The sequence below is a fragment of the Acipenser ruthenus genome, chromosome 29, assembly GCF_902713425.1.
Source record: "Acipenser ruthenus chromosome 29, fAciRut3.2 maternal haplotype, whole genome shotgun sequence".
NCBI classification, from domain to species: Eukaryota; Metazoa; Chordata; class Actinopteri; order Acipenseriformes; family Acipenseridae; genus Acipenser; species Acipenser ruthenus.
Genome location: NC_081217.1, coordinates 19,822,076 through 19,847,315, shown reverse-complemented (window position 1 = coordinate 19,847,315; position 25,240 = coordinate 19,822,076). Strand labels below are relative to the sequence as shown.

The 25,240-nt window shown below is 38.4% G+C and overlaps 1 protein-coding gene across 1 annotated transcript; it reads left to right on the top strand.

The window, feature by feature from the left end:
• Window positions 1–242: 242 nt before the first annotated feature.
• Window positions 243–22,127, top strand: LOC131702101 (plakophilin-1-like). Its single transcript, XM_059003967.1, has 14 exons — window positions 243–719; window positions 4,011–4,132; window positions 10,141–10,466; window positions 10,720–10,861; window positions 11,394–11,601; window positions 11,988–12,162; window positions 13,788–13,905; window positions 15,089–15,265; window positions 15,841–16,011; window positions 16,142–16,295; window positions 16,388–16,574; window positions 17,178–17,262; window positions 20,411–20,517; window positions 20,706–22,127. Exons 1-13 carry the CDS (start codon window positions 503–505, stop codon window positions 20,483–20,485), a joined length of 2,157 nt encoding a protein of 718 aa, XP_058859950.1. The 5' UTR covers window positions 243–502; the 3' UTR covers window positions 20,486–20,517; window positions 20,706–22,127.
• The last annotated feature ends 3,113 nt before the right edge of the window (window positions 22,128–25,240 follow it).

Sequence of the window (25,240 nt, the reverse complement as noted above, 5' to 3'; positions counted from 1 at the left end):
ATGCTGTATGGTAACTTGAATCGGGTAATCATAAGTTTTATTGCTCCTGTACTGCAGTAGGAAGAGTCCATGGAAGTGGGTTTTGAACCTCTTTTAAAAACTCTTTTAAAAAACTCGTCTGTGCAAATTAGCAAGGGGGGGGGGGGGGGGGGGATGTATTTTCTGCACATTGCATTAAGCAGGAGTGCAAAAGTGCTCCGGTTAGCATGCGTCACATTCACACAAGGCAGCCCATCTGTCTAGTACACAAATCTACTGCAGGCCTACCTTACCGCAGGAAACTCCCTCGGTAACTCCCAGGTAGGGGTGTGAACTAGGTGTGGTACAGGACAGAAAGCTGGGCGGGCAGCTGGATTGCTCAGTCTGTCAGTCGGGTAAGAAAGACGCTGACATTTTTTAGGACGTATAACTGGAAATTAAAAGTTGAACGTGGATAGAGTTGGCGCAAAGAGGTTGACATCTGCAACGGCTGGTAAAAGTGTGAACAGGACAAACAACAAAAATGTCTTCCAGAAACTTGACACAGATGTCAACTTATTTTAAGACGGCGACGGTCCCCGAGAGTTTCCCCCGGGTGGATAGCACGTCCCTGGCGCTGCCTTCGGACAAGACCATGCTATCAGGAGGTGCCCTCGGACAGCAGCGCGTAGCTGAGCAGGTTTATAGTACGTTGAAGAGAAACAAGACAATTCAGAGAACTGAAAGCAGCTCCACAAAAGGTATTTCATTTTAGTTGTGTTTAGCTATTGTTTTATTTATCAATTTTTTATGTATACTTAGTTTTTGTAAAACAAAAAAAAAACTAAACAAAATAACTTTGTACTAGTTTTACTGTATATATACACGTTACTATCGTTTTATTAACTACACAGTTAATGTGCAATACCCGAGCTACATTATGTGTATTTATTTTATTATTCAATAAAACATTCAGTTCTTGAGTTAAATGAAATCAATGGGTTTGCATAGGTTTTATCATTTTGCGCATATATATATATATATATATATATATATATATATATATATATATATATATATATATTCCTTTAATATTGTTTTTTGTGCTTTAATATTTTAGCTACAAAAAATAGTTTTGAATACAGCCTTTGGAATATTGCAATTACGGTGTTTCATGCACAATATAAAGTTTCTAATGACCGTACTTTGATAGGGGCAATGAGGGACATTACAACATCTGTATAATGTATTGGTTTGGGGTGTTTGACAATTTAGGATTAATGCTACTGCTGAGTACTATTGAATAACATGCTTTATTATTTTGTAATGAACAATTTATATTAAGATTAAAATGTTTTTGTTTTTATTTTTTTATTTTCATGCTTAACTTCTATAGTTGAATAAAATAGTAAATGTACATGTTAAAAAATTACTGAACTTTGGATCCTAATTACAAAATGGTGTTCCATCTATATATATATATATATATATATATATATATATATATATATATATATATATATATATATATATATATAATGAAATGAGTGCAATTCTTTGACAAATAATTTTACTATTTATTTTGTATTATTTTTATTATTTTTATTATGGTTGGTATAGGTGCTCAAACAAACAATGCTTATTTGGAAGCAAAATAATAATTACATTTTTGTCCAGAAAATAATTCATAAAATGCTTATCAAGAATCTATAAACAAATAGACCACCCATGTGACGCACAAATAGACATTAAAACCTGCAGACCCACGACAGTCATTGTATAACCTATAAATAAAACTTGTACGTAAGATTAAATTTAAGGTGAATCTTGGCTGATTCCTGGCCACGGTGCGCAACACAAGACTAGGCCGAATAAGCATATGACTGTAGAAAGTAGACTGATGTAAAAAACTGAAGTTTGTCATGATCAGCATATGATTGTAGGTACACTCCATTCATTGATGGGCTCTTAATTCAAGTTGCAAATGATATCATTTTAAATGAACCAGTGTGGTTGTTGTCTTTCTTTTATTGATTCAAAATGTAATTAATAATTTAAGACAGATTAATCATTGTCCACAATTCTCAAGGAAGGGGGATAAACCCAGCAGATAGTCCGGACCAGCGTTCCAGTTGATGAAAGTTGGGATCTATGTAATATATCACAGTGAGCATCATTTCATACGTTGCAGTACAGAGGACAATTCTACAGGCAGAAGGGTGTTGTCTCAACAGCATTTAAAAAAGAAAATAAACCACACACTCAAAAAGCAATTCCTTTAAAATAAAATCATTGTGTTTTATTGACCAGCTTTTCAGTACCTTCACCTTCAAAATAGTGTGACGGATAAATGCAGGAACCTATATCATAATGATGGAACCCTTCTAAAAGTTTATTATGCCATACTAAACATACGGGGGGGGAAAAAACGGATAATGGTAATGCAAAGATAATTCCCCAAACTAAAACAATATAAGGGCCATAATTTCAGAGAATGTATTCTAGTTTTTTTATCAACACTTGTTCTTTTTACAAAACCGCAAACCAAACAAATGAGCAAATATAATAAGCGCTCTCAAGTTATCGGTTTGTTGTTTTGTAAGGTTCCGATTCTGATTGTAAGATTTTTTTTAGCATGGTAGTTCTCCTTTTTGAAATGTCTTGTAGATTAATAAGTTACTTAACATTTCTAATTCTTGAAAGGGTTCACTGAATCTTCAAAATACTTTCACCAGTACAGTACATTTCCAGTACACCGTGTGGCCATATATAATAATTCTTATTAAACGGTACATAAGGACCTTTTTATTATATTGTGTTACATGTCCCCATGTGTTGCTATAATTGTGTATGTGAGGTGTGTGTATTGTTTTAATTTTTAATTTTTTTTTTACATTTTGACCACTTTTTTTAACTTTTAAATTGCATTTCCTGCCTCAAGATGGCTTCACATGTACTTTAAAAGTGGTCACAATGTAAAAAATAAATAAACAATACACACACCTTCCGTAAACAGTTGTAGCAACACATGGGAACATGAAACACAATAAAATAAAAAGGTCCTTATGTACCCTTTAAAAGTAAGAAAATCTCTTAAAAAAACGGTTTTCTATTTTAATTATTTTAATCCTGGTGGTACAGACTATTGAATACATATTTCCGTGGCAAATGTGTCCGGCATTACGCAGCGTTCTGAATAATTAAATTGGTGTTCTGAACATTAAGAGCAGTATGTTTGCCACTGTTTTGTAACATTAGCAGTTTGGTGCAACACTGTGACCTGTGCAACTTTTCATTTGTGTTACTGTTTGCGTGATTAAAAGAAAAAAGTGTGAAATCAGGTTCCTTTTCGTCACAATTTTAACAAATAAAGCATTATATATTCCATTAATTATATTAAAATAAGAAAATATTTTTTATAAGACAGAATCTTAAGAAATATGCACCAACACACATCCACAGTGTTGTATTTATCCACAGTGTTGCATTGATGCAGTGTTGTGTTGCATTGATCCACAATAAATATATATATATATATATATATATATATATATATATATATATATATATATATATATATATATTTTAGCTGAAAGAGCCAGCTGCCCAACGTTTCGATATGTTGTACATATCTTTCTCAAGGGAGCCTATATATATATATATATATATATATATATATATATATATATATATATATATATATATATATATATATATATATATATATATTAAGAACACTTATATATATATATATATATATATTTAAGAACACTTACCTTTAGAAAATGCCAAACTATCCCAGTCATGCTGTGAATGCCAGGTAGACACTCCTAATGATGCAGATGCCTAGCTCTGCCATCATTTAGATTAATTGAATTAGGTCTCAAAAGCCTGGAAAAGGAAATGAGGATCAATAGATCACTTTTGTGATTTCTGTGTTGTTTTTTGTATTCCACTCACAACTATAAAACACTCAACACAGGGTCAATTTAGAAATAACTTAGTCAATTCAATGACGGGCATTTTGACCAAAAATCTTCTTTTCGTTACAGAAAGCACAACACGGCAGAATGGATTCAATTTCAAGATGTCCCCCACAACGCCTACTGGAAGTGCTTTCTTTTCAAACAATGTCAACGGAAACCAATACAGCACTTACAGTTCGAAAAAACAGGTATTTTTTTTTTTAATTGACTCTGCAAAGCGAGCTCTGGTAAAAAGAAGCCACATGCAGTCTTGAAAGTCCTGTCTCCAGTTATCTTCAGGTTCTTTGGTAACTCTTGTTGCTGGTGTCCACAGGAAATATATTTGAGGCATGCGCCATGTATTTCTTGTCTTTACTTACGTAAGTGACGCTTTAGAGTTTAGTATACATAGTTCAATTTCCTGTAATATTTCATTTTAGAAAAGATTCTTCTATAATGACCTGATCTTCAGCGTGTGACACCTGCTGGTCCATTTTGTCGTGGAGAATATTTTTATAGCTGGCCATAGCTTCCACCATATATGTTAGAATCGCTAATCCAATTGTGATGAAATTTGCTTAAGAATTTGCTTTTTAGCACACTTTTTCTTTTGTGTGTTTTTACCTGTTAGATCTCACCAAGTAGTTCTTCAGTCTTAGTTGATGTTTCTAAAGGTATTTCCGTGACTTCAGAGCATCTACAGTACGGAGTTGTGTGCTTTCTGCTGACACAATTGGCTGAAATGCTTCTATACTTTGGATGCCCAATGGCTTTGAATCCATTACCTGAAAAACAGGAACCTGAACAGGGTCTCAACATGGCTTAGCTTGGCTCACAAAGCTTATTTAAGCAGTGATAGCTGGTACAGTGAGCACAGCAAGGAACAAGTATGCCTGTCAACACTGAAGGGACAAGGCTGTTTTCAAAATCAGACCTATTAAAAGACAAGACCATGGTACTATGAATGGGTTGTCAACACCACCAGAATGATTCTAAGCCTTCAGTGGTGAGCTCAAAGACATTTTTAAAAATGTTTTCAGAGACTCCCTTATACAAGTTTACCACAGTATTTTTGCAGTTTTCCCTTGCATTTACCATAGTTTACCCTGCTTTGCCATGTTTATTAATATGCTTTACTATCCCTCGCTATTCCTTACAATGCTTACCTATGCTTCACCATGCTTTCACTGTGCTGTGTTATACTTTCCTATGTTTTTACTATGGTCAATTTTTATAAGGGGCTGTTTTTTCTACAAGACCTCTGGCTATGAGCATTGAAACTAATGCATAGTTATGAGACAGAAAGCAGGTGTGTAAAACAGCAGTTAGGGAGAGTGAACAATAGCCACAAATGAAATTTATAATTAAAGTTCGGGAGGAGGGTCAGACACCAATCTCCGCATCACCAAATTGAATCATTCAATTTACACATTAGCTAATTTAAATTGTTAGCACTATAAATACCCTCTTCACTTATCTCTCAGTTGCGTTTTGATTTCATCGTAACCCACCACCTGCCCATCTCCACCTTTCTTAACTGTTTTTATGTTTTATCAAATGGGGGTCTCAGCCTCGTCCAGTCGGCCAGGCAGCGAACCCTCAAACCAAGTTAGGTTTGATGCAAAATGAATGTGTATATACAGCATACTTTTCTGTTAAATCGCATACTCCACATTCTCTACAATAAATATTTGTACTAAAACATTTTGTGATTGGTGTTTGTCCCGAACTACTGAATTGCCATTTGTGTCGCAACTGCATTCCATTACATGGAGCAAATCTTTATCCATTGTGCCTTTCGGATTTCTTTAATATAAAGCAAAGGCATGTTTTAGGCTTCTTTTAAAGCTGCATTAGTAACATTGGATACACTTTGCAATTATTTGATGTGAAAATACGGATTGCAGAACATAAAGCAGCTATTCAAAATCAGAATAAAGACTATGCTATGGCAAAACATTACATAAAAGCTGGACATGGATCTTCTCAGCACTCACTGAGATTTGTGGGTTGGAGAAGATCAACGTACCAGCTAGAGGGGGGAATGAGGTTAACATTCTGTTACGAAGAGAAGCACATTGGATTCTTACTTTGAATACATTGGAACCTTCGGTTCTCAATGACGATAGCAATGTATGGGCGTTAATCTAACAACATGTTTTTAGTAGTTAATCAGATTGATTCATAGTTTTTGTAAGATGTGAAGTGCCTTTAATCATGATGTAATTCTAATCACCTGTTGAAAATAATGATCTATTAGCTGACCATTGACTAAATTACTTGATTGGGTACTAATTGTTAAACTATTGATATAAGGTGTGGTCTCTGCTTTGAAGTCCTTAAAATGTTGGAAACATAGGTCTTTCACAATGTTCTGATGAAGACAAACTGTCGAAAAGCGTTAACATTGTAGCTTGCTTACTTTTGGAAAATGAAAATAAAAATATTTTTATCTACAAATCGAGTGCAGATCTGGATCAGTCCAAGGGAGTTGCTGTTTCTGTGGTTTTCTACAGTTCGATATTTTTCTCTGTTTAATTCCCGGGACAAGGCACCCCAGTTTGGAAAGGAGCAGATAAATATATTTTTTAGCGCTGGTAAAAACTTTTGTTGATATATATATATATATATATATATATATATATATATATAGATATATATATATATATAGATAGATAGATAGATAGATATTATAAGCAGTGACATATAGTATATAATTTTTACCATCTTATAAAAAAAATAACTAGAAGTGTTTCTTAGTGACTTCATTTTCAACTAGAAGCCTTTCTCAATTCAGACAGTCAGATCTCCTTGTATACTTTGGACTAAACTAAATTAAGTTTATATAAAAACATAAATATTTGTCTACTGTACGTTGAACTTATAGTTGGTTTGTCGCATTGTACTGTACAGACATAGTCTATTGTCAACTCGCTCACATGTTTATGTCAAAATTACAGAGAGGACTATGACAAGAACTGTGGTGCTGACACTCTGTCAAGGTACATTTTCAAGGTAAATTAGACGGCACACAGCCATGTACACCTCATTATTGCTAATGCATTCTCTGGAGCAATGCACAGCTCTGGGTCCAGCAAAAAGACTTTTCAGAGCCCGCACGGGAGGTGATGTAACCGCTTGTAATTATTGTATTAACTCTGTATTAGTAAACTAGCATTACCTGGGCGCTGTCTGTCCGGTTTATAATTCCGAACTCCGGAGACACCCTCAATTCATTGTTCTTGATACTGCATCAGAAACGTATTCATGTGTCAGCGAGAAAGCACCCACTTTTAGAAATGTCTGCAGAGGCCAAAACTCTGTGGAGATTTCATAGACTGTTTGTTGGTCACTTGTAATATGCAGGGGGCTGTGAATCTGAATTTAATTGGAAGAGGGCAGGTGGCAACTGATGTTACACAAAGCCTCTGTAGGACATTCGTTGCTGTAGATTTCTACCCCCAACTTTCCAGACAGAATAAGAAGGATGGTCATCTGTCCCTCCGTTACTGTTTAAACTTTCGTCCCATCGAATCAGTGATGTCTTGCCTGGCAAGCCATGGTGGCCCTAAGTGATATTGATAGTGTTATGGCAGGTATTTTCTTTTAGATTATTCTTTTGTTCAAACCATCAGTATTTGGTTGCGTTTTTATTTAGGAAATCCTACAGTGTTGGGAGCCTGAGAAATGTTATATGTTAATGTTATAAGGGCAGCAGTGTGGAGTAGTGGTTAGAGCTCTGGACTCTTGACCGGAGGGTTGTGGGTTCAATCCCCAGTGGGGGACACTGCTGTTGTACCCTTGAGCAAGGTACTTTACCTAGATTGCTCCAGTAAAAACCCAACTGTATAAATGTATGTAAAATAATGTGATATCTGTATAATGTGAAATAATGTATAATGTGATATCTTGTAACAATTGTAAGTCGCCCTGGATAAGGGCGTCTGCTAAGAAATAAATAATAATAATAATAATAATATGTTGCCAGCCCCAGTAAGCTGTAATTATGATTACCTTGATCTGTCAGTTGGCTGGAATCTCAATACTGCAAACTTGGATTCAGTATTACATGCGATACAGGATATGTCTTCAGGGATCCTTTTGCAAACAAATAACCGTTCATGTGAGGAACAGACCATTTGCACAAGTGTGTGTTACATATGGAAGGTGTTATTCTTTCCCTGTATTATGATGTCAAGAGCTATACATTATAAATGGTGACTCATGTTTCAAGGGTCTTTTGGTGTTATAATTTGCTTAACATGAGAGCGGACACATCCTCTAGGCCTGTGCAGCTGGCGTCTGGTGAAGGGCAGGTACAGACAGTATGACTGCAGTGAGTCACAGCTCTGACTCACTGTATGAGAAAATGCCAGTTTTAATCTGGAACTATAAACAGTGCTGAGATAATCATAACACAGGACTGAGCTCTTAAGAGGGCGTTGGTCTGATTGGTACCAATGTGAAAATAAATCAAGCGATACAGGACACAGGAACTCGACTTCAAACGAAAGCCTTTAATTACGTGGATCAGGTAGCAAGCTAATTCTCTCACACCCTTTCACCTCTGGAGGTTAAAGATCAGAACTAGAAACAGTTTGGCACCATCAGCCTGATCAACTACACTATGTGGTACGATCCACTGCACAGCTATTCCAAGACTGAATTCTAAACACTTTTACAGATGGGAGGAAGAGTTCTCATCGGGCCGGACTTTGTTCTGTAAACCCCTTGTGAATTAGTGCCAGCAGTCATGAGAATGGAGTCTACACACCCTCCATGTGTCTTCATTTCACAGAAAATCTAAATAATGAGGACTTTACTTGGGCTACGTGGCCTATAAAACAACAAACAATATTACAGCCTGTATGGCCATACAGTTGTTGTTCTGACAGATCTTTCTAAGCGACATTGTGTCATAGCCCCACACTCCTCCTATGGAGTCCCAAACTGCAGTCTCTCTGCTCCCCTTATAAATACAGAGCTGAATTATTGTTCTCTTATTGATGTTTCCCAATAGCTGTGCTGAATTAATTTGGGAATTAGCATTCCCATGCTCTAATCAATTAAAAGAAAAAGAAACAATTTCAAATACACGTTATATTTTCACGAAAATTTTATTTTCCTGTGAAAGCTCACTTAATAGTTCCGGGCCTTCTTACCAGCTTCATACTCTTCTCGTTTAGCAATTTTATATGAAACTTAAAAATATACACCATAACTATTTGAGATGAAAGACTCAACTGTAAAAGCATCGTATTGTGTTGCAGTCCAAATCTGCATTAGTTCTCATTTTTCTTGCATACAAATCCTGACTTGCTTTTTGTTTGCATATCTCAACTTGTTTTCAGAGAGAGATGAGAGATGAAGGGCGTTGGCCTGTGCTTAGTATGAAGGTGATCCCCTAGCTTCTTGTTTGTTAGAGGGCACAGCACAGCAGCACACGGGTTGGTGTGTTTTGAATATCAGACAGATTTCTTCTGTGCCTCAGCCTGCCCCTCCTTGACACACAAAATGTTTATTAATACCACGAGTTATCCCTGCAGAGCCTGAAACAAATCTTTGCCATCAGCCAATGGTTTCATTTAACCATGTAATTACATACCACCAGACAAAACACAGCCAACTTTTACTTAAAGAGTGAGTAGCGGGGTTCTGAAAAATATAACGTCACACCCCGCTACTTACTCTTTAAATTCTTCTTTCCTGACTTGCTTTGCTATACTTAACCACACTTTATTCATTTATGTCTTTATTTGTGTTCTTATTTTATAGGAATAAATTGTCAGAGTTTAGATCCACCACCGGATCTAAGCCAGACTATTCTGGCCAAATTGTTTCGTAAGCAAACTGCACTGTCTAGAGTTGGACGATAATGAAAAATGTTCAGTCATCAATTGACGGTTAAAAAGGAATATCATAATTACATTTATTTGAAATCATGTTTTAACTCCCATTAATTGGGAACTTGATCTCGGTAGCAGAGGTGCATATATTTAGAAGTCTGATCATCAGAAAGATGACAGCATGCTTATTACAGACAGTGCAGTTATTAATAATTCTTTTTTCAATAAAATAATTAATCAAGACTAAACTAATGATTTGTAATATCATGATAATCGATTACTGTTTGTACCCTGGTTTAGACAGAAGTCTGGATTGAGTCAAGCTGTCACTGGATATGGAGAATAAATATATTTCACTTTCTCGTTTCTAGTTTTATAACCAGCATAGCCTGCCGGCTGTGAAATACCACAATAACAGCATGGTCTCCTCAAAGAGACAGTTCAGCTCCAACAGCCAGAGGGAGAGCCAATTCTCACCCACCAGCCCAAGTAATGGCTTCCAGTCTTACAAGACCATGACTACCAGTCGAAGCGAGCCTGATATACCACAGATCATCAAGTCGTCCACACTGCCCAACTACCAGAGCAAACGCCACAGCACGTACAGGGTCAAGAATGGGTATATGACCATGCCCTACTCTGTAAATGGAAACCAAGTCCAAACTGCGGCCAACCAGTACAACTCCCAGCAGACAATGTGAGTGAGTGGGGCAATTTGCTGTGTGTTTATGTCATTTGATACATTACATTTTATCTATTTATTGCATGTGGTTAACAACATTAGTTATCATAACAATATAGTGTAAGAGAACATTTAAATGACTGACAGATGAAGTAAAAAATGCTCAAAAAGAAATTACAGTAGTCTGTCTCAAATGAGGACAATGGAACGTAATATGTTAAACTCTATATTAATCCTGCAGCCACTTCTCCTCTCTTTCTCTCTGCAGGGTAGACGGTGGCATGGCAGCTTCGAGACTCACCCTTCGTGAGGCTGTGGATTGCCTAGAGCAAAGAGATGAGAACCTGCAGTACTGTGGAGCCTCTTTCATCCAGCACGCCAGCTTCCAGGAGGACAAGACAAAGCAGGAGGTGAGTGCTCATTAAGTAGCAAAGTTGGGAATCCCCGGAGACCATCTGGATTCACGCAAAAAACACTACAGCTGATTTGTTACTCCAGTTACAGAGCAAAGACAGGTGACCAGTGTTAACTGATCAACAATTCTGCGATTGACACCTGCTGTCCACCTGCTGCACATTCCTTTTCAATTAGGCAGGGACAGAAATTCAGTCTTCCTGCCCTGCCATATCTAGCACACAGTGTTTTACAAAAAGAAAATACACATTCTTTTATTTTTAAACCACCAAACCATATTTATAATATAAACCACTTATTTCAGAATTATAAATCACATACCTGTATGAGAAATCAAGCAATCAAAGTTGGGGTTTGTCAGAATACTCGTGCATTGTATCCTCTGTGCATTGTCATCTAAAGTACGTACAAAAAAACAACACCTAGAATAAATGAACAAATCAGGTTTGCGCTGTTTTTTGTGGGGGAGTCAAATATTCAGACACATGAGTTAGCCTATAACCCCCTGGCTCTCCGTTTACCCATTAGGTGTACTCTCTTGGTGGGATTCCCAAACTCGTGGCCCTGCTCAGCAGCAGAAGCCCCCAGGTCCAGCAGGCAGCCTCCGGCGCGCTGCGCAACCTGGTCTTCAAATACCAGACCAACAAGATGGAAGTGAAGAGGAACAACGGCATCTATGAGGCTCTGAAGCTGATGAGGCAAACCGACTGCCCGGAGACACAGAAACAACTCACAGGTGTGCTGGTTAAACTGGTCATAGTACACTGGAGAAAGACCTAGCTAAAACATGTGTCTACTTGATAGTGGAATCACGTGATTGCAGTTCTGACCTACACTCCAGGAAGTGATTAGGTCCCGAGAAGCAACAGCAACTTTTAATCTATTGTGCTGTATTGTAAAAACAACCAATCAATGTATACAGTATCTGCATTACAGTAAAATAAGCAAGCATAATGCTTTACAAGCACAATCGTATGAGGTAAACAAAATAGATTTTTTCACTGCTTCATGATGCTTGGGGGGGAGAAGCGCAACGTCGGCGGGTGTCTTATACTTCGAACTGCAACAGTTGTTATTATCAGACCCCTCCAATATATGATTGTGGTTTGGCTGTTTCTCCAGGACTGCTGTGGAACCTGTCCTCGGCTGATGAGCTCAAGCCAGAGCTGGTCAGAGACGCTCTCCCCATCCTCACTGAGAAAGTGGTGGTGCCCTTCGCAGGCTGGTCAGAGCAAGGCATCAAGCTCAACAACCGCCTGGACCCAGAGATCTTTTACAATGCCACAGGCTGCCTCAGGTGAGATCCAGCTTCCAACACCTTCTCCAGCTAAGGCAATGCTAGACATCAATAGTTTGTAGGTGGGTTGGAGAATTCATGGTCCATGTGAGATTTAGCCAGGGCAGGATGGGATGGGATAGCTGAGGCCATGACCTGTGTTGAAACCAGGAGTGGAGATGACATGGAACAGAGGTAAGCAATTTCTCTCCAGGTCTTTGTTCTGACCATGTCCCTAATTATTAAGTCAAACCAGTTAAAACCTCGACCAGATTGTGAAGCAGCCATCAATCGTTTAATTGTTCCAATAAATTTCTAATCGAACCACACTCCAGAACTGGTGTTTCCTTCCCATTGGATCTTGGAGAGTAAACTTGACCTTGTTTTTGTGGTGTAGTGCCACCTAAAGCCCTCCTGGGGCTTTAGCTGAGTTCTGGGCAGATGATAATTCGTTGTACAGTATGTGCATTGAAATATCAAGGCAGGTTTTAAAATATTCAGTATTAAGGGCATGGCTGGAAGGCAAAGCTGGACTGGAATAATTCCATTGGATAAGGCTTAGAAGGTGGCAATCGATACCTTCAGACGCTCAATCATAAAGACAGCTTAAGTGATTCTAAAAGAAGGCTCCATTATGTGGTTGTTTATTTTACCAAAGCAACCAGCGAGAGGCAGTTCCTTGGGAATCTTCTTGTGTAAACACAGAGTAGGCCAGCGGAAAGGTCTCCTGACACCAGTGTTTAGATTAATGTGTGGTGCAACAAAGAAACCTACTGGACCCGAGAGACAGTCGTCTTGTTTTGGAAACGAGGATGGTTGGAATGTTTTTTCAAATGAAAAACAGAGAAAGTTGCAACTGCTGTTATGGTGTGTAGAACAGAGTATTCAAATTAATTAACTATCCACTCCGATAAAAAAAAACAGCAGCCAGTTAGAGACTGTTATATATCCGCTAACACACAGCTTCCCATATCAGATGTTGCCACTGATTTTTTAGAAATTCACCACATAGGTAGAGGATAGAAATGGTCACATTTTGTACCCATTATCAAAACACCTATTCCTTGAAATAGCAGTTACACAGATTACACATCTTACTCTAGTTTCTGTTTTTAATTGGAAACCACTTGGAGTCCCATTTATGTGAAGCTACATGTGATCTCTATGCACTGTGTTTACTCAGCTACCTGATAAGCTGCAGTCTTTACCAAGTCTCGTTTGTACAGAATTGCAAAGCTAATCAATGAATAGACAGGTGTCCTTATGTGTCATGGCAAAGTGTGCTCAACAGAGTGACACTAGCCAAAATTATTACAGCTCTCCCGAAATTACTTTCTTTCAATACCCTCCAACAAGTACTGGGACGCAGGATGTCCTGATTAATACTTTATGGAAGGTAACGTATGAACACCCACTTTCTGCTGTGGAGCCTTCATAACTTTGACCACTCAATATAACTAATGGATCATCTTGACCTACGTGTTTCTGGAACTGACACTGCTGTGAGTATGTGTGTTGTACAGCAGACCCCCAAAATTACGAACACACGGAGGATGCCTGTAGTGTAGTGGTATACCTGAGCAGTGGGTGTCTCTGTCTGTTTCACTGATGGCCTTGTGTGCCTCCTCGTTCCTCTCCCCCCACAGAAACCTGAGCTCGGCAAACCAGAGTGACCGTGACGCCATGCGCAACTGCCGGGGTCTGATTGACTCTCTGGTTAGCTACGTCCAGACCTGTGTGAGTGCTGACCGTCCCGATGATAAGGTAGGCAATGTGGGAGCCATGTGCTGACTCTTTAAGATTCAACATCCTTTTAACATGATCGCCCAGGCTTAAAATAATCAGTGTTGTAACAGTCAGGATACATTTTACTTCCTTGGGGTCTATTTATTACATTTGCATATTTTTTAGCCACCCAATTTTATCTGAAAGAACATATTTAGCTGTAGGGATGGATTCCAGCTTCTCTGCTGCTGAAACTTGCCTGACACTGCAGTTATTAAATCCTGGTATGCAGAATGATACTAATACTGTAATCATCATCATCATTTATTTCTTTGTCTGAAAGACAATATCCATTGATCAATATTTAAAACTGCATTTTACTTTTAAAGCAATGCATAAGGTGACACTGACATTGCTTTTGTTTTCTTCTTTGAAATAATCTGCTTAAATTGTAGAGACTTACCATAATGTAACTAAAGGGTTTGTAAAAATAACAGGTGTCATGTGGCTCCAAGGGGCTGACTGCAAAGTGGAAACAAGCATAATAGTTTGAGTGGTCTTGGTGAAACAGTGTTTTTCTTCGATGGCTTGTTTTGATAGACAGGGAGTTCAGTGATAAGTGATATTCCATGAGCTTTGCAAAATAATTTTCTATTATTAGTAACAATAGGGAAATGGGGTAGAATAACTACACGTCATGCTTATAGCTTGTTATGTTTCTGTCAGTATTTGCATTTATCACAAATTATTGTTCCTCTTGTCTTTCAAAAAATGTCTGTAGAAATCATTTTCTCTGTTTTAAGCAGTTAACACTTTCCTATATACCAGCTCAGTATATTATAAAGACCCAACTCACCAGTCCGTCTGTCTGTTTCTCAGTACCTCTCTATCTATCAATTTCTAAAAACTGTGACTCTTAAACTGTATTTTAATAATATAAACCAACACACATCCTATGGCTGGTTTTACAGTGCCCGAATTATCACTAAGTTTTGGTACAGGCAGTCAAAAATGGCTAAATGTCTGTGAAACAAGACAAATTCACTTGGTTTAGCATTTGCTTACATAATAGACTAAATGTTAGGGAGACCAATAATCTGTTCATATTTACCAAACCATGTTGGTTTCCCTGCATCCCTTCCAGTCCTGCACTGTCACGGCAGATAGACAGAATCTCCCACTCCTTTCAGTCTTTGACACTGCCTCTTTTTCCCCCTGTCAGTCAGTGGAGAACTGCGTTTGCATTCTACACAACCTGTCGTACCAGCTGGAGAAGGAGGCCCCTGCCCAGTTCAGCCAGATCAGCGCCCTGGCCAGCTCCCCGACCCGGGACCTCGCCACCAACGACTCCTCGTCCATGGGCTGCTTCAGCCCACGTAGCAGCCAGATCCCCCAGGAGGTGAGCAGGAGGCTGGCGTGTTAATTATGATGAGAAAAAAAACATTAAAACGCTTGGCCTGGAATGTGAACCGCCTCGTTGTCCTGAATCTACCCAGCTCTTTAACTGTTAAATCAATGGGTTCTGTAGCTGTAGTGGAAGGGAAGTGGTTGGGTTAGTTACACTGGGCAAAGTAGTGTGTTTGGAGAGAAGCACACAGTGCTATATTTCAAAATGTGTGGTTCAGTATTCTTTATCTAATCTATTCATGGATTAGGATAGGACCAACTGCCATTATTTGTGCTATTTCATACAGCAAAATGTGGGACTGCGTCATATCTTTAATAAAAAAAGGCCAATGCACAGATACAGATAATGTTAAATAATTATTAACAGCATGTATGAATAGTTTGATAAAGCAAATATATATATATATATATATATATATATATATATATATATATATATATATAACCGTGAGTAAGAGGATTTCAGTGATAAAATATATCTGTAGAAATCATGACAATGAGTAATATGCAGACAATGATAAATCTGGTTTGTTGGTATCTATTTTTTAATTTTTTTTTTATTTCCAGAACTCCATTGCTCTCCCTGTCCCAGAGGACAGCAACCCCAGAGGGATGGGCTTGCTGTTCAACTCCAAGACCATGCAGACATACCTGTCACTGATGGGAAAGAGCAAGAAAGATGCTACACTGGAGGCCTGTACAGGGGCGCTGCAGAACATCACTGCCAACAACGGAATAGTAAGAGACGGGACCCAGGGAACTGGGAGGAAATAAACTTCAATATCTTGTATAGGTTAAATATTTTAAAAACAATTAAGGTTGGGAGCCTTCTTTTTCTTGTTACTGAAGTATCTCCCTCTGGCTGCAGGTGTCCAACGTGATGAGCCAGGCCATCGTGCAGAAGCTCAACGGGCTACCAGAGGTATCACGGCTCCTCAAGTCCAGTAACCCAGGCGTCCAGAAGACTGCCACGTCGCTGCTGGGGAACCTGTCCCGAAACCCCAGCCTGCAGAACGTCATGAGTGAGTGAACCCCCCAAAAAAAGCTGTTCTCAGTCCAGCAGGCAAACCCATGGACAAAGCCATGACCCCTTTCACGACTGTCCCCCTGCCAGGTCGTCAGATTCTCCCTGACATCACGCAGGTCCTTACCAGCGGAGCACACAACGCGGCCGGCTCGGACGACATGATGGCCACAGCCTGCCACACCATCCGCAACCTTGTGGTCTCCAACCCGGAGTCAGCCAAGGGAGTAATGGGCAACAATGTGTTGTCCACGCTCCGCGACCTCAGCAGAAACGGGTATGGCATGGCTTCATATTTGACTGATTTAATAACAATGCAATTACACAGGAATGGGATGATTGAATTTCTGAACTTTTATTAAATATACAAACTTTAGGATATTCTCTGTTCTTTTTTTATATGAATGACAACAGTGGAATGCATCATTATTAAATGTTTACTTTGTAGAGATTCAATTATCAAGTGTTACTATGTACTGTAACTGCACTGTTCTGTAAATTTGAACATGCGCCTTAGATTGTGATTATCCTTTCTGAAGAGCTTAATTTAGATAATTAATATTGTGCCTTAACGGGGGTAGAAATCTGCAGTGAGGCCTGTTTCTAGAGTTATCAACACTCTTTCCTGTGCCACAATAACTAAAACTGAATTGCAACCAGGAGACCCAGACTTTATGTACACTGCTCAGAGTTTGCATTTCAGTTTTAAAGGCCCCGGGAGATCTGATTGCATTTGCAATGCAAAGAATGCCTGCGTAAGTTTATTTACGCAAAGCTGGGTGCTGCATTACAAATCTGATTACAGGTTTGGGGGCTACACAAATATCAGGTTTGCTGTTATCAAAGCAAAATTGTAAGAGGGCATCTCGTTTCCTTTCAGATATTCCCCGAAATCCAGCAAAGCCGCTGCCATCCTGCTGTATGACCTCTGGGGACAGAAGGAGCTTCAGAGCTTCTTTAAAAAGGTAGGAGCCGTCATGACACAGCATGAGTCATTCACTAATAAGGAAATGTTTTTAGTGAAAGTCCCTTATACAGTAGGCCTTTGTTGCTAAACACACATATGCATTTAATATGAAAATGTATCTCACTGTGTTTGCCTGTTAAGTTTGTACTTCAAACTAGAAGGGTGGTTCCCTAGCAAAAATAATGCAGATAAAAGACATTCTCTTTGTAATGCAGTATCATTGAGTAGGCACTTGCCATTCTGATTAGGTGATTGTTTTTATATCACAGATCTGTAAAGTGGTTAACATGAGAGGTTCACCCCAATATTGTTTTTTATTGTATTTCTTACAATATATTTATAGGAAATCTTTAAAAGATTTGAAACATTTCTCCAGGAATAAAAGAAGTACTGTACATGTATATCTTAATACAATCAAATATGAAAGCAAATAAGTCTGCAATTAATGACAATCCTCAATACACTGATACCCTTGGATCTAAACACATCAGCAGTGCAGCATTAGAGAAACGCTGCACGTGCAAAATAGCTCTGGAAGCACCAGTAAGACGTTCAGAAGGGGGCTGGGGCTGTGTACAGGTGTACAGGTGTGTTGTGTCTGCTTGCTTGAAATCTCGGGCACAAGAATGCATCTGCTCTGTGTTTCCACAGACAGGTCTGTTTACATTGCCATTGTTAATATGGAAGGCAGATTGTTTTTCTCTGGCCTTTTCTTTTTTAAATATGACGCAGAACCACCTTAAGCTCTGGGAGCTCCTACACGTGATACAGAATCTTTGCCCCTTTCCTCACCTCGTAAGAAACTGATCTGCAGCAGTGCATTGCATCCCAGTCATTATAATACTACAGTAAAGAATACATCTGCATGGTCAGCTTTGGCGTCAGTTCAGATGTACTGCCTTGGCCTGCTGGTTTAGGGGTCATTTGTGTTGATTGGAAACGCTACGGTTACTGCAGACCTTTAACCTTTACCACAGAGCTGCACCTTTTTATTTGTTATTGTTATTGTTATTGTTATTGTTGTTGTTGTTATTGTTATTGTTGTTATTATTATTATTATTATTATTATTATTATTATTATTATTATTATTATTATTATTATTATTATTTATTTCTTAGCAGACACCCTTATCCAGTGCGCCCTTATCCACTACAGTAAATTCTGGACAGCCAAACCCATGGAAATACTGTCATTGGAATGGTTGAATAGTCTGAAGTTAGTAGTAATATTTAGTTTAACATCACCTCCAATGACAGGGTCCCCTGATTGCAATTGCTACTATAAGCACCACTATTATCCATTACAATGAATCCCTGTTAGAAATGATCTTGCTGGATGGATTTCGTAAAGGATTGATTTAACACCATGCTGGGTATTGAGTGGTTTCAGGCCAGGAGGGGAGAGAGATTCTCCCTGTCTGAGCCCTCAACACCATGTCATATAGTCACCGGAGGTCTCCCAGCCTTGACATGAGTATCCAGGGTGATATGTCTAGAGGCAATCCTTTGCTCTCCTATTACATAATGCACGTTTCCCCAGCACGGGCCCTTCCTCACTTAACCTTAAATAGCTTCCCATCAGCTTAAAGACTGACACACCTGCGTGCAACCTTACAAAGCACACTTTAAACATTGCCTAAGGTCAAGCACCCACCTCTCTTTGTGTTTAAACTGTGTAGCAAACATCCTTTTTTAAAAACGTCCTCAAACACAGTTCATTTTTGATAGCGCCAATGCCTGAAGCCTCGCCTGCGTCTGGGATAAATGCTCAAAAGATTGTTGAAATGACATGCAATTAGTATTATAAAGCAAAACTAAAATGCTGTCCAACCCATTTGTATCAATTTTCCTCAACAGCCGAGGTACACAAATTCACATGGGGTGGAAGGGGTAGGATTAAATTGTATTTCAGGTCAACCCTAAAATGGCAACTCGCTAGTCTGTGGACAGCTGCTTGCTTTTTTAACTCTTTCAGCCCTTCCTGCTTTGTAACATTTGTTAATGCCAGATTCCTACAGGCACCAAGGCATCTTATTTTGACATCGAGAAACAAGCAGCTGTTAAAATGTGTACTCATTTTTCAAAGAAGTAGTGACCGTAATGTTTGTCTTAATAAAGAAAAAGATATATTTTTTTAAATGTGCACCAAAAAAAATGTCCATCTCTTGTTTAAACCAAGAAGTTATCATTTATAAAATATTAGCCGTCGATGTTGCCAGATCTTTTATTATGTCCTGACAGCTGATATAGGAGGCTGTGTGGTCCAGTGGTTAAAGAAAAGGGTTTGTAACCAGGAGGTCCCCGGTTCAAATCCCATCTCAGTCACTGACTCATTGTGTGACCCTAAGCAAGTCACTTAACCTCCTTGTGCTCCGTCTTTCGGGTGAGACGTAATTGTAAGTAACTCTGCAGCTGATGCATAGTTCACACACCCTAGTCTCTGTAAGTTGCCTTGGATAAAGACATCTGCTAAATAAACAAATAATACAGAGATTGCTCAATGTTGGTACAGATTAAACCTTGGGAACACAATGATGCAATAGATTGCCCATCTCTGTAGGTTACATGATCCATTAACTATGAGTAGCTAGCTAATAAGCTTTATGTTTGAGACCTCCTATATTGGAATTGTATCAATATGGGGGGGGGGTTATTGTGTCCCCCGTGGTTTGTTCAACTCTTTACAATAATTGTAATTGTAAGACACAGAAGCTTTGACGACTATTTTTAATGCAACAATGTTTCGTTTTGTAACTGTTATCAAGCAAACCCAATGCAGTTCAGCGCTTTACGATTAAACGTCACACGCAGCCTTAAAGAGAATCAATCCAAAATGAAACGTGAAAACACTGCATGGTGTTTAGACACTGTATCTTCCACCTCTATCAATGCTTAAGACTCCGTGGGCTCTCAGAGTCTACATATCCATTGGAAGATTAACTTCACCTCTAGGGCTTCCTTGTGTTGCAACACATTACCTTATAACACGAACAACCCCACCCCAGACCTTCTCTCGTTTCACCAGCGTGGGATCTGAATTCAGGACGGTGTTAATAATTGAGTCACTTGTTGTACAAAATACATTTAGTACTAAATTGTGCATCTCCACATCGCTTCTAAAATTCTCTATTTTTTGTGTTTTGCAGCAAGGGGTGAACAAAAATATCTTTGTGAATGACATCACCAATTCAGCTTATAAAACCCTGCAGGGGGTGATGTGAGGAGGCTATGTGTGGGGAAACTGGCCAAACAGGTAATAACTATGATTTAGTCATATTCATCAAACTCGAACATATTCATTTCCAATTTATATATATTTTTTATAACCTCAAACATAACCAGTGCTGTTGAAGATAGATAGATAGATAGATAGATATATTGCCCAGTCTTTTGTCTGTCAACCAAGTAACAAATTCAATCTTCATTTTGGTTTGTTTTTAGATTAAGTCTTCCTAGGAAACATGGTTTGAATCTTACAACAGAAGACATCCATGTTTTAATGATACCAATGAATGTATTGCAATTACTTTTAAAACGGTGTTCTGGTATGTACATGTTTGTTTGCTTCATGTTTAAAAAAAAATAATAATTACAAAACAAACGTATGTTCGGGGTTGGGGTGATTTGTATTGTCAATTAAATGTATTGTTCCTTTTTTTTACATTAGATTAAATGCTTTTTGTACTACATGATATACATTCTGCAACTGAAGTATTGTTAGAGTTAAGAAAAAAGGTGGGTGGCTAGGTGGTGCAATAGGTTAAATTTACTAACCTGGGTTAAGTGAGTTTGTTGGTCTCAACTTCGCCCTTAATGGGAAGTTCAAACCACAAAACCACCATGCAATTTGGCACAGTTGAGACCAAAGGCACTTGCAGTCTCTGTGCGAATGGAGACTGAACTGCCCCCTCATCTACTAAGAGAGTTGTCCAGGGCAGACATGGGACAATGTGGGGAGGCTCAGATAGTCACTGCTTGTGCTATCCCTGCTCCATGGAGAAACAAGACAGTGTTCTCGCTGTCTGGTTCAACCGCACCACAGTTCATGACAAAGATTATTACAAATTAGCATATTATTCTTTTTATGGTATTTGTACTCATTTCTGTGTTCTGTTTTTCCCATCCTTTATAACTGACTGATAATTGGCAGATTGTATTTCTAGCTTTCTGTTTTAAAATGTCTAGTTTTCTTGATAAGTTTTTTTTTTCTTAATTAAACAAGATTGTTTTAATTTGTAATATTGTTATTTGGGGGGTTACATACAGGGTTTTATTGTCCCTATAGAACAAGCTAATTGTCCTGTGTATTACCTTGAATAAACATCTCAATGTGTCTGTTCTGAATGATTCTCTGCTGCATTAAACAGCATGATGATAATGTGATCATTCATATAACTTGGTCATTAACTGTGGTCAAAAAATGTTTCATGCACACTGACACTATCACAATTGCCACTGTACTGGTTAGGCAAATATTACTAAGGACATGTTAGTACTGGTAACTACACAATATTAATGTACCTGTATTCTGAAGTGTATACTTGTAAAAGCTAAGTAATAACAGTTTTAAAACATTCGGTGTTCTTGGGTGGCTAAACTACTCTTGCAATGGGCTAGTTCAAAAACAGGGGTCTCTTATACTCAGCTAACAAAATCCAAACATTGGTTTATACAAGGCAAAAGCTTTTATGGTGTTAAAGGATGTTCATTCATATGTAGCTGTTTGAAATGAAAATGCATTGTTTGTGTCATTTATAAGTAACAGATATACGTGTTGATGTCTTCATTACGCTGATGTGGTTATGTAAAAAAACAATTTGTCAAAAAATGTTTAAGAAAAAAGGCAATAAAAAAATAAACACACTTTTTCTGCTGCTTCTTTTCTTCGGCTCTGCCACAATGCTGAATGGGTTCCAACGGAAAACCACAGTCACATTGCAGCTATGAATTGCTCACAGCCAAACCACAAAGCAGTCTTGGGCACAAATCAGTAAAGTCACATTCTGAACTCTTCTCAACCACAATTACACCTCAATTACACCTAATTTTAAAACTAGGTCACAATTTATTTGAACATATTGTGGGGCGGTAATACATTTTTGCGACATAAAAACAATACTCTAATACACACGCCTTCTTTCAATTGACATGTCATTGTCATTGTTAATGTAGAGGTAACACAATATGCGTTCTGTGTCTAGTTTTGCACAGAGGTTATATTGAATATACTGGAATATAGTGACCATTTAAGATGTTGCATTCCCTGTAACTGTCCAGCCTGCCCCAATGCTGATTGGTTCATTCATACAAACTGCCCTCACCCTGTGAACCCTCATTGTTTACGCTTTTACCAAGACAATGAAACACTGTTTAGTGTTTGGAATGTTCTGCAGTGCTTAGCAAAGTTTGACCAAGGCCTTCAGGGCAGGGTGGGGAGGAGTCTTTTTAGTCTTGAATATTTGTATTTATTATTATTATTATTATTATTATTATTATTATTATTATTATTATTATTATTATTATTATTATTATTATTATTATTTAGCAGGCGCCTTTATCCAAGGTGACTATTAGGTAGTAGTGGGTAATATTATTTAACCAGACAAGAAGCCTTACCAATACCTGGATTCCCAAGTGTTTTTGTAGTTTTTTGGTTCCCAGGTGGCAATGGCTTTCCTGAGTATTTAACTAACTAAAATACACCACAAAATAAAGAAAACAAAAATGAATTAAATATAAATGAATTTGTGTCTGTTTTTTTATCAACTTCCATTCATCTTTATGAAGCAAAATGAGGTCATTCTATAGGGTGATGTAAAACCTTTGGCCATAGCTGTAGGGTGGTGTGGCAATGTGCCCCGCCCCTGTGTGCATTTCTGTATTGTACTGTATGTTGCGTGTGGTGTGTTAATGTTGGTGTATAGAGATGGCTGCACGGGATATAAATGGGTGTGTGCAGCACGAGTTATTTAAAATGTATAATTGTATTTAGGCACGGGATTGCACATCACTTCACGTGCATTTAAAGTATTTAATATGTGAGCACGAGGTTGCACATAATTAATTAACGTGCTGGGATTCAAGTGAATAATTAATTAGTAATTGAATCCCAGCACAACAGTATATATAGATGCACGTTTTACTCACTCGGGGTTGTGTGTTCGGTGAGTGGAGAACGGGAGAGAGAGGAGGAGAACTAAAGTGAAAGAAAAGTAAATAACAATTGCTATCGCGTGCTGGTAGGACCAGCATGATACTTGTTTGTTTATATATAGACTCACCGTGTTTGTTTGTGTGTCTGTCCGTGCACCGTTTGTTAAGTGTTAGTCCATTTTGTTTGTCTATTTATTTTGTCTTAAAGTGCCGTGTCCTGTCTTCTGTTTGTTTAAACCTTTTATTTTTAATAAACCGCGCAACAGCGGTTTCATCATTTCACCTCATCTGTTCTCTGTGTATTCATTTCCTGGTTCTGACGTCACCACTCAGCTAGCCGTGTGACAGGTGGGTATACTTGTTAAATGGAATAGCTTTTGTACATATTGTGTTTGGACAAAGCACTATTGTAAATTGTGTCCCTCACTAAGGAAAGATGTTTGTTTTCAGCTATAACTTACTGACAAGGAAGCTGCAGTCTGTGAAGATCTGTGACCTGTATGTAACAGGGTGCAGGCTGGATTGAACAACCTCACACACTGTAAGCCTCGTCTGCATTTGTTGATTTGTTGTTTTAGATCTCTTAACATCCTCCTATCTCACCGACGGGACAGAATCTGTGATGGCAGTGTATCACACAACACTGCCTGTTACACTTCTTACATAGACATAACAATAATATGACTCAAGGTTCACCAGACAGTTTGGGCCAGTTCAATACAGTCAGATCTGTATCTGTCTCTTCTCTTTAAGACTCAGGACTACGAGAATGAGAACCCACTGCAATGTGTTAAAACAAGAACTCAACCTCAAGCCAAAAGGTCACCTGATTTGAACATTAGAATGGCATGGCCTTGAGGATATTGTTTTGGGTTTTCACAAATTGTGGCCCGTCCCACCATGCATGTGATATCCCCAAACTCATTTCACTCGTCGCCTAAGCTAAGCTGCTTTTGAGTCTCCCTCACATCCAATGAGATTTAAAGGGAAAACAGCCCAGTCTGAGCCCTGCGATCCATGTTAAAGTGCACTGTATGAGTCCTCAGCTACCCGTAATACTTTATCTGGTGTGGAGTCTGATCAGGAATCTGCCAGGCTGCTGTTACCTCATCTAAATTCAGCTGTTTTATAGAATACAGATACAACCCACAATTCACACATGTTGGGTCTTCTTTATTTTGTTATCCTATAAAGCAGAAATATCAGGACTATTTCGTTACTGGGTTGCGTTTGAACTTTTACAACAGTTTTACGAGCAGAGCAGGCAATAAAGAGATTTTACACCACCGGATGGAGCAGCTCCGCCCAGGGAGTTCTGATAAAGCAGAAAGCAGAAGTTTATATAAGGAGCTGGGAGTGCCGGGGGAAAGAAATGGGATGCCAATATAAAACCAGCACCAAACTCAAAGCAGAAAAACACCAGCAGAATCAGTAGCAGTAGCACCATGTGTTTGTATGTTAAAATATAATTCAATTTTACCAATGAAGGTGCTTCAGATTACGTTGTCTTTTTCTTCTGTCCCCTTGTTATGAATTTAATGTCCAGCACCATCTAGTGAACATCTACTGTGGATCAAGGTTCCTTTTGAATTGCACCAATCTAAACGGCTATTAGTAAAATAAGACAATTTGGCTGATCCGTTTACCAGACCTACCCAGTTTTAGTTAAAAAAACATTTTACGATAGCAATTCATCAAATACCAGAACAGTGTTTTTCATGCCTACATAAGTACAGTGTATTATGGGATGTGCCCTTAAGCATTTAAACAGTTTGTTTTTCATTAAAGAAATTCCTTCAGATCAGGTGCCAATAATCAATCGC